The sequence below is a fragment of the Notamacropus eugenii genome, chromosome 4 (genome assembly GCF_028372415.1).
Source record: "Notamacropus eugenii isolate mMacEug1 chromosome 4, mMacEug1.pri_v2, whole genome shotgun sequence".
In the NCBI taxonomy this organism is placed as follows: Eukaryota; Metazoa; Chordata; class Mammalia; order Diprotodontia; family Macropodidae; genus Notamacropus; species Notamacropus eugenii.
Genome location: NC_092875.1, coordinates 260897721 through 260919659, shown reverse-complemented (window position 1 = coordinate 260919659; position 21939 = coordinate 260897721). Strand labels below are relative to the sequence as shown.

At 39.0% G+C, this 21939-nt stretch overlaps 1 protein-coding gene across 3 annotated transcripts in view; it reads right to left on the bottom strand.

Moving 5' to 3' along the window:
• Positions 1 to 21560, bottom strand: part of ASXL3 (ASXL transcriptional regulator 3) — a 243119-nt gene extending 221559 nt beyond the window's left edge. Inside the window, exon 1 of one of the 3 annotated variants that reach the window (XM_072604508.1) lies at positions 21273 to 21560. In XM_072604508.1, coding sequence (XP_072460609.1) covers positions 21273 to 21326 — 54 coding nt within the window. In that variant the 5' untranslated portion in view covers positions 21327 to 21560. The remainder of the gene's footprint in view (positions 1 to 21272) is intronic. The other 2 variants (XM_072604511.1, XM_072604509.1) reach the window with 2 other exon arrangements.
• Between the last annotated feature and the right edge of the window lie 379 nt (positions 21561 to 21939).

The window sequence follows — 21939 nt, the reverse complement described above, 5'->3', positions numbered from 1 at the left end:
TAAGGGAGTAAAAGGCAGGTAACCTTGGAGATAAAGCTCAAATAGCTGCTCAAAGCACACTTACATTTACTTCTTTTTATCTCACTCATTGGTTTAGGCCCATTATATCAACCTATGAAAATCTTTATCAATCTTGACTACCATCTTATATGTTAACTATCCTTCCCAGATTTATACGATCAACAATTATGAAATAAACATTCCTTCTATATCCTCCCCCTGTGGTATCCCACCAAAGACCTCTACCTATGTTAACATCAATTTATTCATTACTATTGTTTGGGCATGACTGCTGAACAAACCACAAATCTTTCTAACTATCATATCATAAACCCAAATTACTATACCACATTTTCCAAAATATCAAGAAAGACTTTACTAAATGTCTTGCTGAAATTTAACTATATTAGGTCTACAACATTTACGTCACCTATTATAACAACAACCATATCCAGAGCGGCATGACATTTTTAGTGAACTCATGTTGTCACATTTTCCTGTCACAATCATTTTCTTTGCTAAATGATCACAAGTCACCGATTTTAAAATCTGATCTAGAACTTTGCAGAGGATCAGAATCAGACTACTGGGCCTAAGTTCTGGAATGTAAAATTTTGGAAATAAATACTGCATTTATCCTTCTGTGGTGTTCTCGTCACTTCTCTAGTTTTCCATGAATCCTCAAAAACTGCCTAGTTCTATGATAATATTTACAAATTCTTTGAGTATCCTGAAATGTAATTCTTCTGGGTCTGGAGAACTGAACTCACACTGTCTTTCCATTCTCAAAACTGAAGTAACCAAGCGTCATGGATTTAGACATTAGTTTTTTTCTGCAGATGTTCTATCGTTAGTTCTTTAATACACTGGTTCTTGGACTGCAGAGAGAATACTGTCTAAATTTTAGAAAAGAAAATTGAAAAGTTTATTGTGCTTTATTTGCTTTCATGGAAAAATGAAAATAATGTGCAATATGTATTTTTTTTCCCTTATTAAATTGAAAGGTTGGGGGAAGGGGGAAGAGGGAAATGGTACATCCATTTTATATATATATATATATATATATATATGTATATATATATACACATGCACACACATACACAAGATGACAATGTTGGAACTGGAAAAGGATCCTAAAAAATGAGAGTCAACTTTTTTGTGTCATTGACCCCCTTTGGCAGTCTGATGAAGTCTTTGGATACCTAAGAATATTTTTTTATGCATAAAATAAATTACATAGAATTACAACAGAAAACCTTTATAGTGAATCCATTATATATTCTGGACCTCAGATTCTGAAGTCCTGATCTAGTCAGTCACTAAGCATTTATTAAGCATGTACTGTATTCGAGGCACTGTGCTAAACACAGAGGATACAAAAAGAGGCAAAGGAGTTACTGCCCTGACAATATTCTCATTTTACACATGAGAAACTGAAAACCTAGATATAGAAAGAACATGCCCATGGGCACACAGTAGTGACAGATCTTGAACTAGAATCCTGGCCCCTGATACAACATCCTTCCTGCTAAATATTATTAATATTTAATTTGTGGAAAAGGCAATAAAAATAGAAGAGTGAAAAGAAACCTGGACTTGGGAGTCAGATGGCCTGGTCTCATCCTGCCTCTATCACTTACTAGCTGTGTAATCTTGGGCAAGTCATAAATTCTTGTGCCTCATTCCCACTTCTATAAAAGAAGAATAATTTTTATTTCATAACATAGTAACAGAATAACTTGCCTTTCTCACCAGGCTATGGCATAGAATGTACTTTGCAAACAGCAACATCTTCCATAAACCTTAGCCAGGTTATGGTTTTTGGTCAGGTTTTGTTTAATTTTTTTTTTAATTACTTGAAGGTGAGGGATACAGGATAAGGGAGATGATACTCATGATGTTCTGACCAAAATAAGGTATCAATAACTGTTGATGACTATATCAAAATGGTCAGAGGGAATAAAGGAAAATTGCATTCTGTTGGGAACAATATTCTTCCAACTTTCAAACAACCCCAAGAAGAAAACTGGCATAAAGAAAACTCAGACTGACCAAAAAAAACAAAACAAAACAAAAAACTCTTGCATTCAGAAAATTGCTGCTTAAGGCATTCACAGCCATTTTCAAACTCTCACCATCCCTTCCCATGTAAAATATGTCATTCTACTATATATATGTTAGGCAAACCTATTTCACAAACTGTGAAAAAGTTATTTCTTTTAAGTATCATATGCACACTTTTTTTTATTTTTTTTAAATTTATTTAACTTTTAACATTCATTTTCACAAAATTTTAGGTTTCAAATTCTCTCCCCATTTGTCCCCTCCCCCCACCCCAAAATGCCAAGCATTCTAATTGCCCCTATCACCAATCTGCCCTCTCTTCTAACATCCCTCCCTTCCCTTGTCCCCATCTTCTCTTTTGTCCTGTAGGGCCAGATAACTTTCTATACCCCTTTACCTGTATTTCTTATTTCCTAGTAGCAAGAACAGTACTTGACAGTTGTTCCTAAAACTTTGACTTCCAACTTCTCTTCATTCCTCCCTCCCTCCCTACCCATTCCCTTTGGAAGGCAAGCAATTCAATACAGGCCAAATCTGTGTAGTTTTGCAAATGACTTCCATAATGGTCGTGTTGTATAAGACTAACTATATTTCCCTCCATCCTATCCTGTCCCCCATTACTTCTATTCTCTCTTTTGATCCTGTCCCTCCCCATGAGTGTTGGCCTCAAATTGCTCCCTCCTCCCCATGCCCTCCCTTCCATCATCCCCCCCACCCTGCTTATCCCCTTATCCCCCACTTTCCTGTATTGTAAGATAGGTTTTCATACCAAAATGAGTGTGCATTTTATTCCTTCCTTTAGTGGAATGTGATGAGAGTAAACTTCATGTTTTTCTCTCACCTCCCCTCTTTATCCCTCCACTAATAAGTCTTTTGCTTGCCTCTTTTATGAGAGATAATTTGCCCCATTCCATTTCTCTCTTTCTTCTCCCAATATATTTCTCTCTCACTGCTTAATTTCATTTTTTAAAGATATGATCCCATCCTATTCAATTCACTTTGTGCTCTCTGTCTCTCTGTGTGTGTGTGTGTGTGTGTGTGTGTGTGTGTGTGTGTGTGTGTGTGTGTGTGTGTGTGTGTGTGTGTGTGTGTGTGTGTGTGTAATCCCACCTACTACCCAGATACTGAAAAGTTTCAAGAGTTACAAATATTGTCTTTCCATGTAGGAATGTAAACAGTTCAACTTTATTAAGTGCCTTATGACTTCTCTTTGCTGTTTAGCTTTTCAAGCTTCTCTTCATTCTTGTGTTTGAAGGTCACATTTTCATTTCAGCTCTGGTCTTTTCATCAAGAATGCTTGAAAGTCCTCTATTTCCTTGCAAGACCATTTTTTCCCCTGAAGATTATACTCAGTTTTGCTGGGTAGGTGATTCTTGGTTTTAGTCCTAGTTCCTTTGACTTCTGGAATATCATATTCCACGCCCTTTGATCCCTTAATGTAGAAGCTGCTAGATCTTTTGTTATCCTGATTGTATTTCCACAATACTTAAATTGTTTCTTTCTAGCTGCTTGCAATATTTTCTCCTTGACCAGGGAACTCTGGAATTTGGCCACAATGTTCCTAGGAGTTTCTCTTTTTGGATCTCTTTCAGGCAGTGATTGGTGGATTCCTTGAATACTTATTTTGCCCTCTGGTTCTAGAATCTTAGGGCAGTTTTCCTTGATAATTTCATGAAAGATGATGTCTAGGCTCTTTTTTTTGATCATGGCTTTCAGGTAGTCCCATAATTTTTAAATTGCCTCTCCTGGATCTATTTTCCAGGTCAGTTGTTTTTCCAATGAGATATTTCACATTATCTTCCATTTTTTCATTCTTTTGGTTTTGTTTTGTGATTTCTTGGTTTCTCATAAAGTCATTAGCCTCCATCTGTTCCATTCTAATTTTGAAAGAACTATTTTCTTCAGTGAGCTTTTGGACCTCCTTTTCCATTTGGCTAATTCTGCTTTTTAAGGCATTCTTCTCCTCATTGGCTTGTTGAACCTCTTTTGCCAGTTGAGTTAGCCTATTTTTCAAGGAGTTATTTTCTTCAGCATTTTTTTGGGTCTCCTTTAGCAAGGTGTTGACCAGCTTTTCATACTTTTCTTGCATCTCTCTCATTTCTCTTCCCAGTTTTCCACCTCTCTAACTTGATTTTCAAAATCCTTTTTGAGCTCTTCCATGGCTTGAGCCCACTGAATATTTATATTGGGTGTTTGAGATACAGAATTCTTCACTTCTATGTCTTTCCCTGATGGTAAACATTGTTCTTCTTCATCCAAAAGGATGGGAGGAGATATCTGTTCACCAAGAAAGTAACCTTCTATGGTCTTATTTTTTTTCCCTTTTTTGGGCATTTTCCCAACCAGTTACTTGACTTTTGGGTCCTTTGTCAAGAGTAGGGTATACTCTGGGAATCTGTGAGATCTCAGTTCCTCCAAGGTGGCACGATCAGGTGTGTACTGGTCTGGACACAGAGAGGGATTTTTATGTCCAGAATCTTAGCAATTACCTCTCCACAGCCACCTAGCCTCCAGTTCTGCCAAGTCAGCACTGGGGGTTGATTTTCAGATAAGCTGGAGGGGCAGGGCTGCCATTCAGTGTGAGACAAAGACCAGCTCTCCCAGGGCCTCCACCCAGGGCTGAGGTAAGACTCAGCTTTTCAATGCCCCCACGGGTTTTTACACTCCAACAGCCGCTGTCTGTTTGGGCTGCTGTGCACCCTCTGCAGCTGCTGCTTGCTCCTGGATCTATGGGAAGGCCCTTCTCTCTTTCTAGCCAGCTGATAAAACCCTGTCACTGACCTTTGGTGCCTGTGGGCCAAGGGACCGGCACAACCGAGGTTTCCAGCACAACCGAGGTTTCCGGCACAACCGAGGTTTCCGTGGGCCTTTCAGGTCACTGTGGGCTGGAAATCTCCACTCTGTTGTTCTCCACTTCTGCTGCTCGAAAATTTGTTGAGAGTCCCTCTCTGCAGGTATTTTATGGGCTGTGGGGAAGACCCTGCATAAGTGTGTCTTTCTAGTCCGTCATCTTGGCTCCGCCCCCCCACACTTTTTTTTTTAATGCAGAACACAAAGATAAAAAACAATTGACAAGTAGAATAATTTTTTTTTTAAATTCAGAGTAACTTCTAGGTTGAGGCCAAGTCAGTTAAATGAATGTCATCACAAAAGTCACAAGAAAAAAGGTCACATCTTTGTTGAGGCTTCCACAGTTCTGCCCTACTTGCCTGTCCAATTTAAATTAGAAGATAGTACAAGGTCTTCAGAACAACACTTGAAAAAAATGAATGAGATAAAAATGCAAATATCAGTTTTCCACTACCCTGCCAGTTTCCTCAACGCTGAAAGGAATGGTGGTGCAGCCTCGAGGTTACTGATTTTCCATGTATAACATTTATAAACATTTTCATTCTCAGAGCTGAGAGATGCACTAAATGATTCCTCAACTAGGTCTGGAGATCATAGCAAGCCTCTAGAGAATCCCAGGTCACTGATATACCTCATCAAAAAATGTATTAGTTTCTGGCTCTCCAGTTATTCCACAAACTTTTAAAGAGAATAATCCATATCAAACAATTAAGATTTCATTTTTAGAAAGTTCCTAGAATAACAAATTCAGCCTTATTTATGAAAGTACCTATTAAATGAATGTGGACACTGGAAAGTTTATTATGTGGCAGTGGGGATGATCACATTACTGCTTTAATAAAAGGCTACATGGTATAATGAGATGCTGCCTGGACTTGTACTAAGAGACCCATGTTCAAATCATCCTTCTGATACTCACTAGACAGGATGTGACAAGTTATTTAGTCCACATGACCCTAACTTTTGTCATCCCCAAGATAAGAACGTAAATACTTAAACTACTTCACAGGGACACTCTGATTATCCAAAAAGATAACGTACATTAAAATATTATTAACTGTGAAGCGCGATATAAAAGGCAAAACACCATTTTGCCCAAAGAATTTCTGATTTTTTTTTTTTTTAACTCATCAAAGGGTACTTAATCTTTCCACAGAAAGAACAAAGTAGTTAAGTAGATAAGAGTGGCTGGGCCTGGAGTCAGGAAGACTTGAATTCAGACACTTATTAGCTGTATGACCCTAGACAAGTCACTTAACCCTGTTTGTCTCAGTTTCCTCAACTGTAAAATAGGAAAAATAATAGCATTTGCCTCAGAGATGTGGTATCAAATTGTGTGTGTGTGTGTGTGTCTGTGAGTGTGTGTGTGTGTGTGTGTGTGTGTGTGTGTGTGTGTGTGTGTGTGTGTGGAGAGAGAGAAAGAGAGAAAGGGAAGGAGTGTGTGTGCTTAAGGCACAGTGAATGTTGTACAGTAGTTCAGTCATGGCCAACTCTTTGTGACCCCCATGGACCATATGGTCCATGAGGTTTTCTTGGTAAAGATACTGGAATCATTTGCCATTTCCTTCTCCAGTGGATTAAGGCAAGCAGGTTAAGTGACTTGCCCAGGGTCACACGGCTAGTAAGTGTATGAGGCCAAATTTGAACTCAGATATTCCTGACTCCAGATCCAGAACTCTCCACTGAGCCACCTACCTAGCTGCCTCCTACCTGACACAGAGAAGTTGTTTAATAAATACTTGTTTCCTTCTTTGTTTAGAAATATTTTTAAAATTCAATTCTACTTTAAAAGAGGCACCCAGCATCACAGAACTTAAAAACTTAGGGAGATAAAACATACAAATAACTACAGTAGAAAAAAAAACATAATTAATTCTGCCAGCATCAATTTGCTCCCTACCAACTATACTAGCTCTTGCCCAGCATTCCTCCTTCCCTTCTGGCTAAACTCCTTGAGAAAGCCACGTAAGTAAGTGCCTTCACTTCCTCTTCTCTCACTTTCTCCCAAACCCTCTACAATCAGGATTCTAACCTCATCAATTCAACTGAAAGTGCTCTCTCCAGTTACCAAAGGTGTCTTAATTGCCTTAACTGCCAAATCTAATGGTCTTTTTTTTTTTTTTACCAATCCTGATCTTCCTTGACTTTTTCACATCATGTCACATTGTCAATCAATCACCTTTTCCTTCTGGATAGTATCAGCTCTCTAGGTTTGTGTGACATTCTTTCCTGGTTCTCCTCCCACCTATCAGACTGTTCCTTTTCAGTCTTCAGGTTCCTCATCCACGTCCTGACCGAAAACAGTGGGTGTGTCCCAAGGCTTAGTCCTAGGGCCCTTTCTCTTTCCATTCCACCCTCACTTGGGGTTCTCTTCAGCTCCCATGGGTTCAAATATCTCTATGCAGATTCCCAGATACATATATCCAGGCTGAGTCTCTCCACTGAGCTATAATCACACATCTTCAATTGTCTCTTAGACAAATAAAATTAGATACGCTGACATTCTCAGACTCAACAAGTCCACACTGGAACTTAATATCTTTCTCCTAAAAACCTCTCTCCCCCTTCAGAATCTCTCTATCACTGCCAATGAGCTTGAGAGTGAAATAGAAAGGAAGGAAGAAAGAGAGAAAGAAAAAGAAAGGAAGGAAGGAAGGAAGGAAGAAGGGAGGGAGGGAGGGAAGAAAGAGAAAACAAGAAAAGAAAGAAGGGAAAGAAGAAAGAAAAAGAAAGAAAGAAAGAGAGAAAGAAAGAGAAAGAAAGAAAGAAAGAAAGAAAGAAAGAAAGAAAGAAAGAAAGAAAGAAAGAAAGGAAGAAAGAAAGAAAGAAAGTAAGAAAGAAAGAGAAAAAGAAAGAGAAAAAGAAAAAGACAGCAGGAATCTAGCCAGTACACTTGCATCCATCAAAATTTACTTTCCTTTGGAGAGGGAGAGGACAAACTGAGTTACCCAACTGGCTGAGTCCCCATTCAGGCAGCTTGGACTATTCACAGATTATGTTTGTCCTTCCAAAGAGGACCATGACATCTGGGAAATGATGACATGACTTGCAGGTGACTGATTTGAGTGAGGGAGGGGCCCACGTCACCCTAACTCATAGACTGGACTACAATAGGTCCCTGCCCAAGCTCCACTTAATGGACATATTTTGGGTCCTGTCTTAAGAGTGAATATCAATGGTAACTTTCTCTTCTGACTAGCAACCCTGAGAGTCTTCCCCTCCCAGTCTGATTTTTTTTCTTTTTTTTCTAATTAAAGGGCCATCCCCTGACTACTTCTTAAAGACACCTATTCAATAAATGGGCTTTGTCTTACTCAAAGTAAGAACCTGAAAATATCTTAGCCTAAAAGGGCCAAGGTCTCCCATTACATCCTGGGCCATCTCCAGTTGTCCGGATGAATATTAGGCCACTAGATCCAGATGGCTCTGGAGGAGAAAGTGAGGCTGGTGCCCTTGCACAGCCCTCCTTCACTCAAATCAAAGTCAACTGCAAGTCATGCCATTATCATTTTCCTGATGTCACGGTCTTCTTTGAAAAGGAAGTAGAAACACAGTCACTGTCAAGGACACCATCATCCTTCCAATCACCCAGGCTCACAATCTCAGTATCATCCTTGACTACTCATTCTTACCTCACATATCCAATCCATTTTCAAATTCTGTCATTCCTATCTCAACAACAGCTATCATATATATGTATATGTATATATCTTCCTCCCTATTCATTTAACCAAAGCCTAGTTCAGGCCCTTATCACCTCCCTCACTTTCTCCCTCTCACTGATGTAAGGAATTCTCCTTATCAATGAAAATCTGAAAGCAAGCTATAACTTAGGAACTCAGAGATTTGCCTGAAGCAAGGAATAGATCAAGTGACTTTCCCACGTCACACTGCTTGTGGTTGTTTGTCCTGCTTTCTGAAGGAAGACCATGACATCAGAGAGGTGATGCCATAACATGCGAGTGAACTGGATTTAAGCGAGGGAGGGCTGCACAAAGTCACCAGCCTCACTTTCTCCTCCAGAGACACCTGGGTCCAGTGGCAACATGTATATCAGGATAACTGGAGATGGTCCTGCCATACAGCTTGTATGTTTCAAGGAGAACCTGAATCCAGACGCTCTTTATTTCAAAATCAGTCCAGAAGAAAGAGTGCTACATTTGGGAGTTTAAATCAGAGGTGTGTTTGCAAATGTGTAACAAGTGGCTCACAAAAAGTACCAATGACACTTTTAATTTTTACCTGCATTATTAACATTTTTTCTATCACTCAAGTCTAGACAAGCAACAAAGCAATGTTAAAAAAAAAAAAATTAAACCCTGATTTGCAGCATTTGCTGCTTTCCAAGGCTTAAAATGAAAATTTAACAATCAGCTTACTGGTTTCAAGTTGGCTCCAAGACAACCCTAGTTCAAATCCTCTCTCTGCCTGTATGACCTTAGGCAAGTTGCTTAACTACTATGTGTCTCAAATTCTGTATTTGTAAAATAAGGGAGTTGGACTAGTTGGCCTAAAGGTTCCTTCCAGCACTAAATCTGTAACAGTTTAATCTCTTTTCCACTTGCCAGCCCATCAACTGCTATTTCCATTAAAAATGGGGGTGGGGGGCAGGGGCACATAGAACTTAACTAAACTGAACATTTAGGATAGATATTCAAAAGAATATTCTATGAAAATTGTTAACACTGAAATTCATTACCAAAATAAGCAAGAATATTTATAGATTTTTTTTTTTAAGAGCAGAGAAAACAATCAATTGCTGTCCTAGATATCCTAACTGGATATCTCAATTTAGTTCATTATACATAATTCTATAACCTCCTTAGTAATGATTTAATTTATCTAACAAGCCAAGTCCATAGTCACTCTTCTTCACAAATTAAAAAACTAATCTTCCTAAAGCACAATTTGGACCATGTCACTCTCTCATCCAAAAACTTCTGCTGCCTTCCTTGTCGTTCTAAGATAAAACACAAAACTCTATAGCCTAGCATTTAAAAATACCCACTCTTACTTGAGCATATTCTTCTAGTCTGTAACATCTCTATCTGCATACATGTTGTATCTTTTTAGAAGAACTAAGTTCTTAGGAAAGGGATTTTTTTATGTTGTTTCCTTTATACACCAATGAAGTTGAAATCTATCTTTCAAGTGGGTATGCCTTCCATATGCACAGCTTTCAGATTATCTATGCTTTCTTCATTCATTTATTAAACACCTACTTTGCATACCTTATAAGCACTTAATAAAGTCTTCCTAAATTGAATTTCATTGCCACATTTTGCATTACAACTCCTAGAGGAAGGTGTTGCAGTGGATAGAAGAGCACCAGTGCAGGAGTCAGGAGGACCTGACTTCAAATCTCACCTCAGACACTTGACACTCTCTAGCTGTGTGACCTTGGGGAAGTCACAACCCCAACTGCCTCATCCTGGGTCATCTCCAGTCATTCTGATGAATATCTGGTCACTGGATTCACATGGCTCTGGAGAAGAAGTGAGGCTGGTGACCTGCACAACCCCCCCTCACTCAAAACAAAAGTCAAGTGCAAGTCATGTCATCATTTCTCTGATGGCATGGTCTTCTTTGGCAACGAAAGATGAACACAACAACAACTCCTAGAAAATACCTTTTACTTGAAGTAATGAAAGGTTCAGCCAAAAGAAATTTAAAGTAATGTTTATCTTCCTGTCAAATTCAAAAGGAATTCACTTTACCTCCTTGTCTTAGAAAGGTAATATGGGATAGCGGAAAGACCACTAGGTTTGGAATAGAGTACATGGGTCCAAATCCCAGCTCTGCCTCTGAGAGATCAAGCAAGTCACCTCCCTTTTCTAAGTCAGAATCTTTTTATCCCCTTAAAATGGGAACCAGGGCAGTGAAGGAAAGGGAAAATTCTGATATTTGCTAAGATGTCTTCTAGCCTAAATCTCTAGATCAACTGTTGCATAACTAAAGAAAGATACTTTGGCAATTGAATGAGAGCAAAAATGGGCATGGGAACAAATCCTTATTTAGAGAATCCTTCACTTCTGAATAAACTGTGAGTTGAGATCCACATTACCAAATGTTATTTATGTCCATTCTGATCTCAAATAAAGCCTATGGTACCAAGAATTAAATTACCCCTCTGTGCCCTTAAAAAAAATAAGTACGTTTCTAATAGAGCCCCCTGACAAGAAGTTATGTATTGCCCTATGGATATCTTTGTAGAACTCAAAAGTTTTGTCAAAGCTAAAAGCTCAGATGTCCATTCTGTTTCTCTTTCACTACTAAATTTAGTGTAACAAGCCCTTTGGCTCTAATCTTACAGTATGAATTTGCCTTAAAACTACATATAAAATATATCACACTGAAGAGGGAATCAAGGGAAAAAAGTGTCATTATTCGCAACATATGGAAAAACTCAGTAATGTAGCCTAACAACTTTATTGGCTGAAAATTAGTAACATTTAAACGATCAATTGCTCGATTATTTCCTAGTGTGGCAATGATAAAGGAACAAGTAGGCATCTAAATTCAAGCTTATAAAAGTTAATTGCTGTTCTATCACTAGAATATGTTTAATACTGAAACAATACAGCTAATTTTAGTCATTTCCTATAGGTTCTCAAGGGTTTTTCAGTCAGTGCCTGAGAGATTTCAGGAACTGGGGTATCACAAAGACAAGTCAAAAGAAGAAAGATACAAGCAATCACAATAATCAAATAAAGAGAAGCAGAACAAGGAAAAAAAATTAAAAGAACCAAAAGCATCATGTTTCTAGGCTTTGGTACATTAGAGTTACCAAAGTTCTGAAAAGATACTCAGAAAAATCTCAAGGAGAGTTTAGCATATGAGCCCAGGATCGTTTCTTAGGTCAAGGAGGAAAGGTGAGAAATGCTTCAGGGATCATGGTTCCCCTCTCATTGCCCAATGCAATCCCCTATTTCCTTCTTCAAAACTGAGACCTGAGATGGGTTAGGTGCAGTGAAAGCTGAGAAACCCACAGAATAATCCACCAACTGCTGCCCATATAGAAATTGTCTCACTTCTTTTCAAATTATTTCAATAGTAAAACATAAGTGAGGGAGAAATAAATAGAATTTCAGGAAAGCCCACATCGAAAATAAAGGAGCTACAATAAACCTTCTGGGTACCATGGTGACATGACCACAGAGATGTGCCAAGCTCTGCCCTATTAGACAAGGATCACAAAATCACAGAATTACAACATCTCCGAACTAGAAAGGACCTCCAAAGTCATCTAGTCCTACCTACACCTTAACAATAGAGTACAGGAGAGAAAAATCTGCTTTCAACAATTTCAGTGCACAGAATTATTGCCACTAACAAATGACATTTATCCTAGGCTTCACACAAATTTGGATGATAAGTAAACACATACTTTAACCCAGCATGATAATATTTCTGTTTGCTCTAGATCTGTGACTTTACTGGCATAGTGAATTCTCAAGGCAAAAAAGTCTCTCCAACAATGCATTATCATCATTATTATCATCATCATCTTCCTAACAGTAGCTAAATTATTTAGTGCCCAATATGTGATAGACTCTGTGCTTTTTGTACAAATATTATTTCATTTCATCCAACAACTCTGGAAAGTAGGTTTCATTATTACTTCCCTTTTTCAGCTAAAAAAAATTGAGGCAAAGATGAAATGACTTGCCCAGAGTCATATCACTAGTAAGTGTCTGAGGTCAAATCTGAATTAATTCCTTCCTAACTCCAGGCCCAGAGCTCTAGTTGCCTCTAATGAAACCTGGTAACTGTGTTGCCTGGGAGACAGAGACAACAGGTGACTTGCCTAGGGTCACACAGCTAGAATTTACCAAAGGCAAGACTGAACCAACATCTTCCAGACCAGTTCTCTGCCCGTTATGTCATCCCAATTTTCCATTCCGTATGCTACACTGCCTCTCCTACACGTACACACACGTACATATATACATATCTATGAACATATACAAAGTAATAATTCCTCAACAATATTCTAAGATTTCTAATATCAAAATCTTGTTCATATAACAGAAAGAATGCTGGATTTCTTCTAGTTAAGAAAGACTCAGGTTATTACCCCAAATCTGATACTCAATAGCTATATGACCTCAGGACCTTTTGAACCTGAGTTTCCTATTTTGTAATATGAGGATAATAATACCTATATTTCACAATATTGTTAAAAAGATCAAATGAAGTATAATTTAATGCTGCTACATAGATGCCAATTATTCTTTTTGTACAATTATTATTCTTTTCACAAAATTTCCTTTAAGGAGCCAATAACTGGAACCCTCAAAAACACCAGTGAATACTATAAACTCATTATGACCAAAAGGTCCTATCATTATCAAAAGCCATAAAAACACAGAAAAGTATAATAACTTTTGTATTTTGAACAACTTTTGAATCTCTCTTACATGCCTACAGAATAAAGGTTGAATTCCTTAGTCTATCTTTCAAGGTCTTCTACAATCTGGACCAAACCTACCTTTCCAGAACCAGTTCTTGTGGAACCATGTGGGATTGTTCAAATTCTACTTCTAACATTCACTAGCTATAGGACTAAAGGCAAGTCATTCCACCCTGTGATTCAGTTTCTTCATCTGTAAAACACAGATCTACAGTATTTATCTAAGGGTTAAGGTTCAAATGTGATAATGTATATTAAACAATGTGAAAAACCTGAAAGTACTATATGTCAGTTAATAATCAAAACAGTATCATCTCTTTTAAATCCCTAAACAAATTTTCTCCTTTAGGCAGATTAATTTGTACGTGACTTGCATCCTAGCCTCATATCTTCTGCATTCTGCTCAAGCTACACCCCCTGCCTAGAATTCTATTATAACCACCTCCTCCCCAACTCTCTAATTCTACACCCATCCCTCAAATTCCAAGAACATCCTCTTCTCTATGAAGCCTTTCAGTTCAATTCAAACTCTCTATTCTGTACTCTAACTCCCAACTACCTGGCATAATACTTGGCTTAGTAGGTGCTTAATCAATGTTAGCTGATTTATTATTGATTGTTGCATTTATTAAGTATCTACCATGAGCCAGGAATTTTGCTTAGACAGAGGCTACAAAGACAAAAATATATGAGTTCCTACCCTTAATGAGGTGATATTCTCCTGGAGGAATATAATGAGTATACAAATTACTGAATTTAACACAAGTGACAGATGGAGAAAGCACTACTAACAATTAGGGAGACCAGAAGGATCCATTTGAGCTCAGTCTTGAAGAGAGTTAAGAATGCTGAGAGGCTAAGACGAAAAACAAGTACATACCAGATAGAGAGGATAACTTGTGTGAATACACCAAGGCAGGGACACAACATCACAACATGGAGTTCAAAGGAAAGCTAGTCATTGAGTATTACTGAAAGACTACATGGAGAGGAATGGGAAGTAAGGTTACAAAGGTAAGACAGAACTAGACTATGAGGAGCCTCAACTGCCAAGTTAAAGATTTTGTGTTTTACTCCAGAGACAATAAATAGGGAACCATAAAAACTGTTTAAGCACAGGAGTAATATTGTTAAATCTGAGCCTCAGGAAATTATTTTAGCACCTTTTTGGAGAAAGGGTTGATAAGGAGACAGAATAGAAGGAACCAATTGGAAAGCAACTGCAATATTCCATGTAAGACTTGATGAGAGCTCAAACTAAAGTAGACATAAACTGAGAGGTGACATATGCAAGAAAGGTTGTGGAGACAGAATCCACAAGACTAGACTACTAATGGGTATTGTGGGGGAAGGAAAAATATTGAGGGATAGCAGTAGTTAATATTTATACAGTTCTTTAAGGCTTACAAATGGTTTTAAATACATTATTTTATATAATAATCTAGAGTTATTTATCTTCACTATACACTTAAGGAAACTGAGATACAGATCAACTAAGTGACATGCTCACAATCACAAAACTAATAACTAATAATATTGGAGGTAAGTTTTGAACCCAAGTCTCTCCTGACTCCAAGTCTACAGGATGCTTAGTCTCCTTGGAGATTGTAAACCTAGGTGACTGGGGGTCGGGGGAGAAAAAAGGAGAATATGTTACCTTAAGGCCACATGTCTGCAAGTGCAGCCCTTAGAGAGAATCCAAACTTCACCCCTAGAATAGAGGATAGTCTTACCAGAAATGGGTAGATATGGAAGAAGACATGGTTTAGAGAGAAAGAAAAATGAGTTGTTTTGGGATATGCTGAGTCTCAAAAACTGACAGGACATTTAGGTGATGTCCAGTCAACAGTTGGAGATGCAGAACTGAGGCTGAATAAATTCGGGAGCCATCTGCACAGAGAAGATAACTGAATTCATAGAAATGAATGAGATCACAGAGGAAGAGAGTGGAGATGGGGGAAGGAAAGCAAGTTCCAGACATAGGCTAAGGGGTAGGAAATGCATAGCGATCCCACTGGTGAGTCTAAGAAGGAATAGTAAGATAGGAAGTGAGATAGGGAATGGAACCAGGAAGAAGTGCCTCAGAAACCAAAGGAAAAAAGAGGATCCAGTAGAAAGGAATAGAACTCAAAAGCAGCAGAAGAAAAGAATAGCCAGATAGTAAAAGTTTGAAATGTGAGTGGGATATGAAAAAGTAAAGAAAGTGTAGACAAGTTTTTCAAAGACTAATATAGTAGTGAAAAGGAGGAGAGATCTGGGGCAACAGTCTGAGATGATGCATCAAGTGAAAAGTTCAGAGATTTTGTTCCTTTCCTTTTTAAAAGGAATTAGATTTGTTTAAAGCCACTGAGTAAGGAACTATCATAGAGTAAAACAATAAAGAAGAGAGGAAAGAAATGATCGATGGTTCAAACTCCCAAAGGTGACAGTAGAAGATAGCACCTAGGTACAAGTAGTGGTTTTGACCTTGGAAAAGAGAAATGTTACCTCTTTCTCACAAAATGAAGCAAAGATGAAGTAGAAGATTTTGAGTACAAAGTGCGGGAGATTAAGAATACACAAAAGTCGATCTCTATTTCCTCAAAAAGATAGGAAATCAGATCGTCTGCTAAGAGTGGTAGGGTCTTAAAGTCTGATAAAGCATAATAATGAACTGTGTATTGTTTTTGTGTTTGTCTTTCCTTCTGGAAGAGGACCATGACATCAAGATGATAACATGACTTGCAGTTGATTCTGATTTGAGTGAGGGAGAGCTGAATAATGAATTCGAGAAGAATAAAAAAAATGAATTAGGGAAGAATAAATGTGTTGCCATGCAGCAGAGCAAGGAGGGCCCACCTAAAACTGGTTAACATACATTTGTAGAGGAACTAGTCTCTAAAGAATACCTTCCTCTCTTCAGGGCATGGAGCACCTCAGGAGTTGGTGCCTGGGGTAGAAAGGGAATCCTTGCACACTACTCCAACCCACACCAATCTCTCCAGCCTCCAAATTCCTAGGGCACTTACTAACTATATCTCTCAGCTTGTACTTTTTATATATCGCTTTTTATTTTGGCCAATATTCATGTGAATTTGTTTTCTCTTTCCAATGAGATTAGCACCAAGTAGGTATCCAATTAATAGTGATTTGATAATACTTGATAGTCTTACAAGAAATTTTAGCAAATTATATATACTGTGAATTAACACCATATTCCCATCGCCTTAAAAAAACAACTACTCTGTAAAAGGAACTGTCTTTTGCCTTTCTTTGTATCCTGAGCCAAGGCACAACAATTGGCACATAGTAGGCACTTAATAAATGTTTATAGACAGACTCTCTATGTTAAGATATTTTAGAAAAATAATAAGCTCTTATCAAGTTAGTTTTACTATGATAAAACATTATTGAAAGGCATAACTATATAAGTCAAAGAAGTATACACAAAAAAAGAAAACTGTCATGCTAAGGCAAACTCTTATAAGGAGAAAGAAAAAGGCACAGCATATTTCAAAATATGATGCATAAATATGCTTCATTTTAGGAAAATTTAGTACTCAAAACACAAAACAGATAATGTAGAAAGTGATCTTCTAATAGCTCACATTTACTATTTTAAGGCTTATACACAGTGCCTTTCTCACAAAAAAACTTGTAATGTAGATAAAGCAAGCAATATTATCCCCACCTTAAAGGATAAATAAACTAAGTCTTGGAGACATCCAGTGACTTGCTCAGGTTAGGATGACTCCAAGACCACAAACTACCTTCAGTTCACAAAAATTACAAAAAGGTTCACTTTGCAAAAAGATTTAATAGGATTCCTTTAAATGATCAATCCCCTTGTGAAATTCTGAATAGAATTTGAGTCTAAAAAATTCAGTAAATATACATCTTTTGGCAATGCAAATTGTATGAACAGAGGTATACGTGAATCCCACCCATAAAAATGAAACTTCTTTTTTTTAAAGCAGAAAAAAGATAAACCTCTAAAGGTCACCTTGAACATAAAAATCAAAAATTCACTATTCTTAAACGAATATGTTCAAAGTAAAAATAAAAGCACATCCACCAAATATAAGGTTACTGAAAATCCATTTTAGTAAAATCATTTTCCAGTCCTATTAAATCCAAAACACAGACACCTAAGAACAAAAACAAATAGGAGGGACCCCCTACTGCCAAATAAATAAATAAAATAATTATCTTCAAAGCAGCACTGGCATTCTAACCAAGGTACAAAAACTATTTTAAAAAAACAGCTTCTCAAAGCAACAACATTTTTTGCATGTCTAAAAAAGAATTAACCTAGAACAAATAGGGAGACAACAGTATGGTCTATGTTAAGCCAATAACAAAGAAACCCCTTAGTTCAGTAAAACAAAGTCCGGTCAAATCCCCATTTTTTACAAAGAAGCATGAAGATCCTTTCACAATGGTTTAAACTGTATTTATAGTAACAGAGTGAAGACTTGAGATAAAAGTCAAAAGGATTAAAGTCAAAGCCCTAGCTATACATAAGTCATGGCTTTGATTTTTATCCCCATTGTAGTCTACAAATATTAAGACAGAAGATACTTCCATGTGATTGTGTGATCCACAGAGACTATCCAGCCTTAGAAGAACAGATAAAGCAGATGAAAATGCATCTGGTTTGGGGGCAGACTGCCATATTAAATGAAAATGCGCAAAGTAACAACTGCAACTGCAGAATGCTGTGGGGGAGGGGGGTGAACAAAGCTGAATTTTTCGAACTGATTTAGTGCACAAAGCAGAAAAACTGTTTTGCTACTGTTTTAAAATGGCAGATTGCTAATGGCCAATACATTTCTTAAATTACACTGGCCTGTAATGAAAAAACTATAATCATTTCTCCCTTCCTTGAGCTGAGTAAATGTGTATCTCTCTAAATTTACACGTACGCACACACATACATATATACACACATACAAACACAGTCATTATGAGAACACATTGTTAGCCTGATAGAGGTAAAATGCTATTACCTGATAACCAGTAACTGACTATATATCGGAAAGAAAACCCCCAGAGGTACCTCATTGTATGTAGCTTCTGAGACATAATTTGCTTGAGAAGGAAGAAAAATGTTAGTTTTCTGACAAGCTTTTAATTACCCCAGAATTTTACTTCTTCCATAGTTTTTCTTAAGAATGGAAAGCAAGTTGTCCATTTAGACAAAAATTAATGGATTTTGTTTTTTAATATTTACAACAAGCTCTAGGTAACATTTCTATCAATCTATTCATTTTTTGCCTAATTACTTGTTTCTTCTCCCTTCCACTCCCCAAGGATATTAACACAAAAGTTATTCTCAATACATTCATTTATATAGTCTGTCTTCCAAAGCAAATCATTGAGTTGCTTGTGTTTCTCCTGCCATGAAACATTACTTTTAAAACCAAACAACTAGTTATCCAATTGGATGAAAGAATAAAATCTCCTTCAAAAGAGTCAACAAGAGGAAATTAAAACATGTAACAAAAATATTTCTTCTATCAGAAGTACAAAAGAGGAAATTCTTTCTTTAGAAGTACAAATTAATTCCACTATTTATTTCTAACAGTCAAAATGGTTTATTTACCATGTAAAATCCAGACGATGGTAGAGTTCACATGTAATCATGAAACAAGAAAATGCTGCTTTACCAAATAATCAATTTCGCCCTTTAAGATTTAATTAAAATACTTGCAAACTTCCTATGTCAGTTTAAAAAAAAACTTTTACATAAAAAAATAAATAAAATTACTTGCTGTTTTTATTCTGTATTTTGTATCAAATGTCAAATTGTGAGCACACACATTCACACAAGTATCAGGGGAAAACTTGTACCAAATTGAAAAATTGCCATATCTACTAGGTTCAATATGTCTGGTAAAAATACAGACATCTGGTCTATCATTAATTCTTTTGTGTTGTTGATTCCCAGTGTGTCTATTCCCAGCAACGAACTTTGCAAGGAAAAAATTCAACTCTCAGAAAAGAATTGTGATTTGGACATTAACTTCAAGACTTTAATTATGATATCTGTTACAATTAGATCAAATAATAGAAGTACCACAGTTACCAAAATGGAAAAATTTGCTCACTGAATATTAATGTCGACTATAAGATCTTATAAGAATAAATTTATTTACCATTCAGGAGATATTTCTGAACAGGCATACACAGTTAATTTGTACTATTATTTTAGAATACGTATAAATCACATCATTGTTTACTTCAAAATGCATCTCGGTTTTACAATGACTTTATTGTTATTCCAAGAAAATGAAATAATGCATCATATGGTTCTTTAAAGAGTATGAAACTATGACTTAATGGCCAAGAGAATTGCGAGTACTATACTATGCCCCCAAATCAACCAAAAATCTACAATCTAAGATCTACTTGAAAGTTACTGGTTAAATTGACTAAGTTTCATTTATCAAATTCATCCACAGACAATGTTAGTTAAGTCAGTTACAGTTGAGGGAAGAAACAGCACTGTATACAGTATTGCAAAATAAAATCAGAGTAAAAAAAGACCTGGAGACAACAATTACCACTATATTAGGGCTATATTTACACCATACAATCTGACTCTGGGAGTGGAGTGGGGTGGGGTAGGGAGCAATAAAGGCCTCTTCCTATATGCTTTTGCTACAATCAAGGACACAGAAGATACATAATGGCCCCTTCAACCACAAAATATCTACACTTTATATTAAATGCTCTGCAAACAAAAAAGGTAAATATTTAAAAGCTCAAAATTAACTGAAGTTACTAAGTGAAATCATTTTCACAAAAACTCCATAGCACATTTAGGGTGTGTGTTCAGATTTTTTTTGGATTTTTCTTCAATTTCTAACAGCAACTAAACTTTGTGGACATGTAATTTGTGTAGTTGAACTAGAGAAAGGCTAAGTCCCACAAGACACACACTGTACAGAAATATCCTTTCCAAGAGAGAATGAGTTTCGCAGCTTTCCTTTAAAAGAAAAAACAAACGCACCAAACCCAACGATAGTGCCGCTGCTGCAGCTACGAGCACATCTACTAGACACATTCTTTCAATAATCAAAACACAAGATCGTAAAGGTTACAGAGGGTCCAAAAACAAAAAAAAACAAAAAACCGCCAACCACCGGCTGCAAAATCCTAACTGTAAAACAAACCTATCTGGATCGTCTTCCCAACTATCCCCCGAAGCTGAGCCTGACACAACTTCTCGGGACACACACAGTGTACACACGTGCACAAAACGTACAGAAAGGCACGAATCGGGAGCACAACGCCCCTGCACACACATGTACTGTACACCTCCACACAAAGTACGCAGACACGGTAACACGGACACGGCACCCATGCACTCAGCGTCCCCCCACGCAGGCACACACCGTACACAGAGCGGACACCGGGCACGCCAGGGTCCCGGTCGGTGCCACACACACCATGCATGCATGTGCGATGTATGGACACGCAGCCTGTACATACATACGTCCAACACAGACTGTGCACACGAAGAGAGTTATTGATGAAATTCCAGGGGGTGGAGGGGAGGGAGAGGGAGTGGTAATTGCCACACAAAGGTCTGGCGAGCGGCAGAGGGAAGTGGAGAGGGGCCGGTAGTACGCGAGGAGAGCAGAGAAAGCGAAGCCCCGGCGCGGCGGGGGGCACGGAGAAGTGTCCCGGGCCGGGCCGCGGGGCTGCTCGGGGGTGACGGTGGCTGGCGCTGGGCAGGGAAGGGGGGACTCCCGTGAGATCAGCCACTGCCCCTCCACGCGCGCGCAAGCACACTCACACACACACTCACTCCCTTACACACTCCCCCCCACCCCCGGCGATCTCGGTCCTGGAGAATAACAAAGACTCCCCCCAACGCCCCCCCCCCCCCCCGCCGGAGGCTGAGGCTGGGGCCGGAGCCCCGGGCGGCGGGACCCGGCGGACGGGGGTCTGTACGTACCAGGCGGGCAGCCTCGGCCCAGGTGCGGTCCTTCTTCTTCCTCTTGTCTTTCATGTTTGCATCTCATTGATGGTTCTGATGGTGACGTGGGGGATTCCACGGGGTGCTCGGGGCTCGAGCGCGGAGACAATGACCCAGTGACCCGGTGACCCGCACACGCACACCACACACACACATACACACACCACACACGCACGCACGCACACACACACACAGCGGGGGGGAGGGACGGGCTGGGGAGGGAGCGGGGCAGAGCGCGAGCGCGCGGGAGGCGCGGGAGGGAGCGAGGGCCGGGCGGGCGGGGGCGCCGGCGCCGGGGCTGGGCTGGCTTGCGCCCCGCGGCCGCGGCAGCAGCGGCAGCAGCGGCGGCGGCACCGGCGGCGGCTGTGACAGCTCCGAGGATGCTCGCGCGGCTCACAACAATACACTCTGACGTCACGGGGAATGGCGACCGAACATAACACGCTCACGCGCGCGGGCAGATACACTCGCCCATTCACTCCCTCACGCGCGCAAGCCCACAGACACATCGGTGCGTGCCTGCCGGAGCCGGCAGAAGGACGCGCCGAGCGCCCCCGCCCCCACCAACCCTCGCGAGACCCTTGTTCACCCACCTCCCACCCTATACATTCCCCCTCCCCCAAAAAATCACAGACTGTACCTCCCA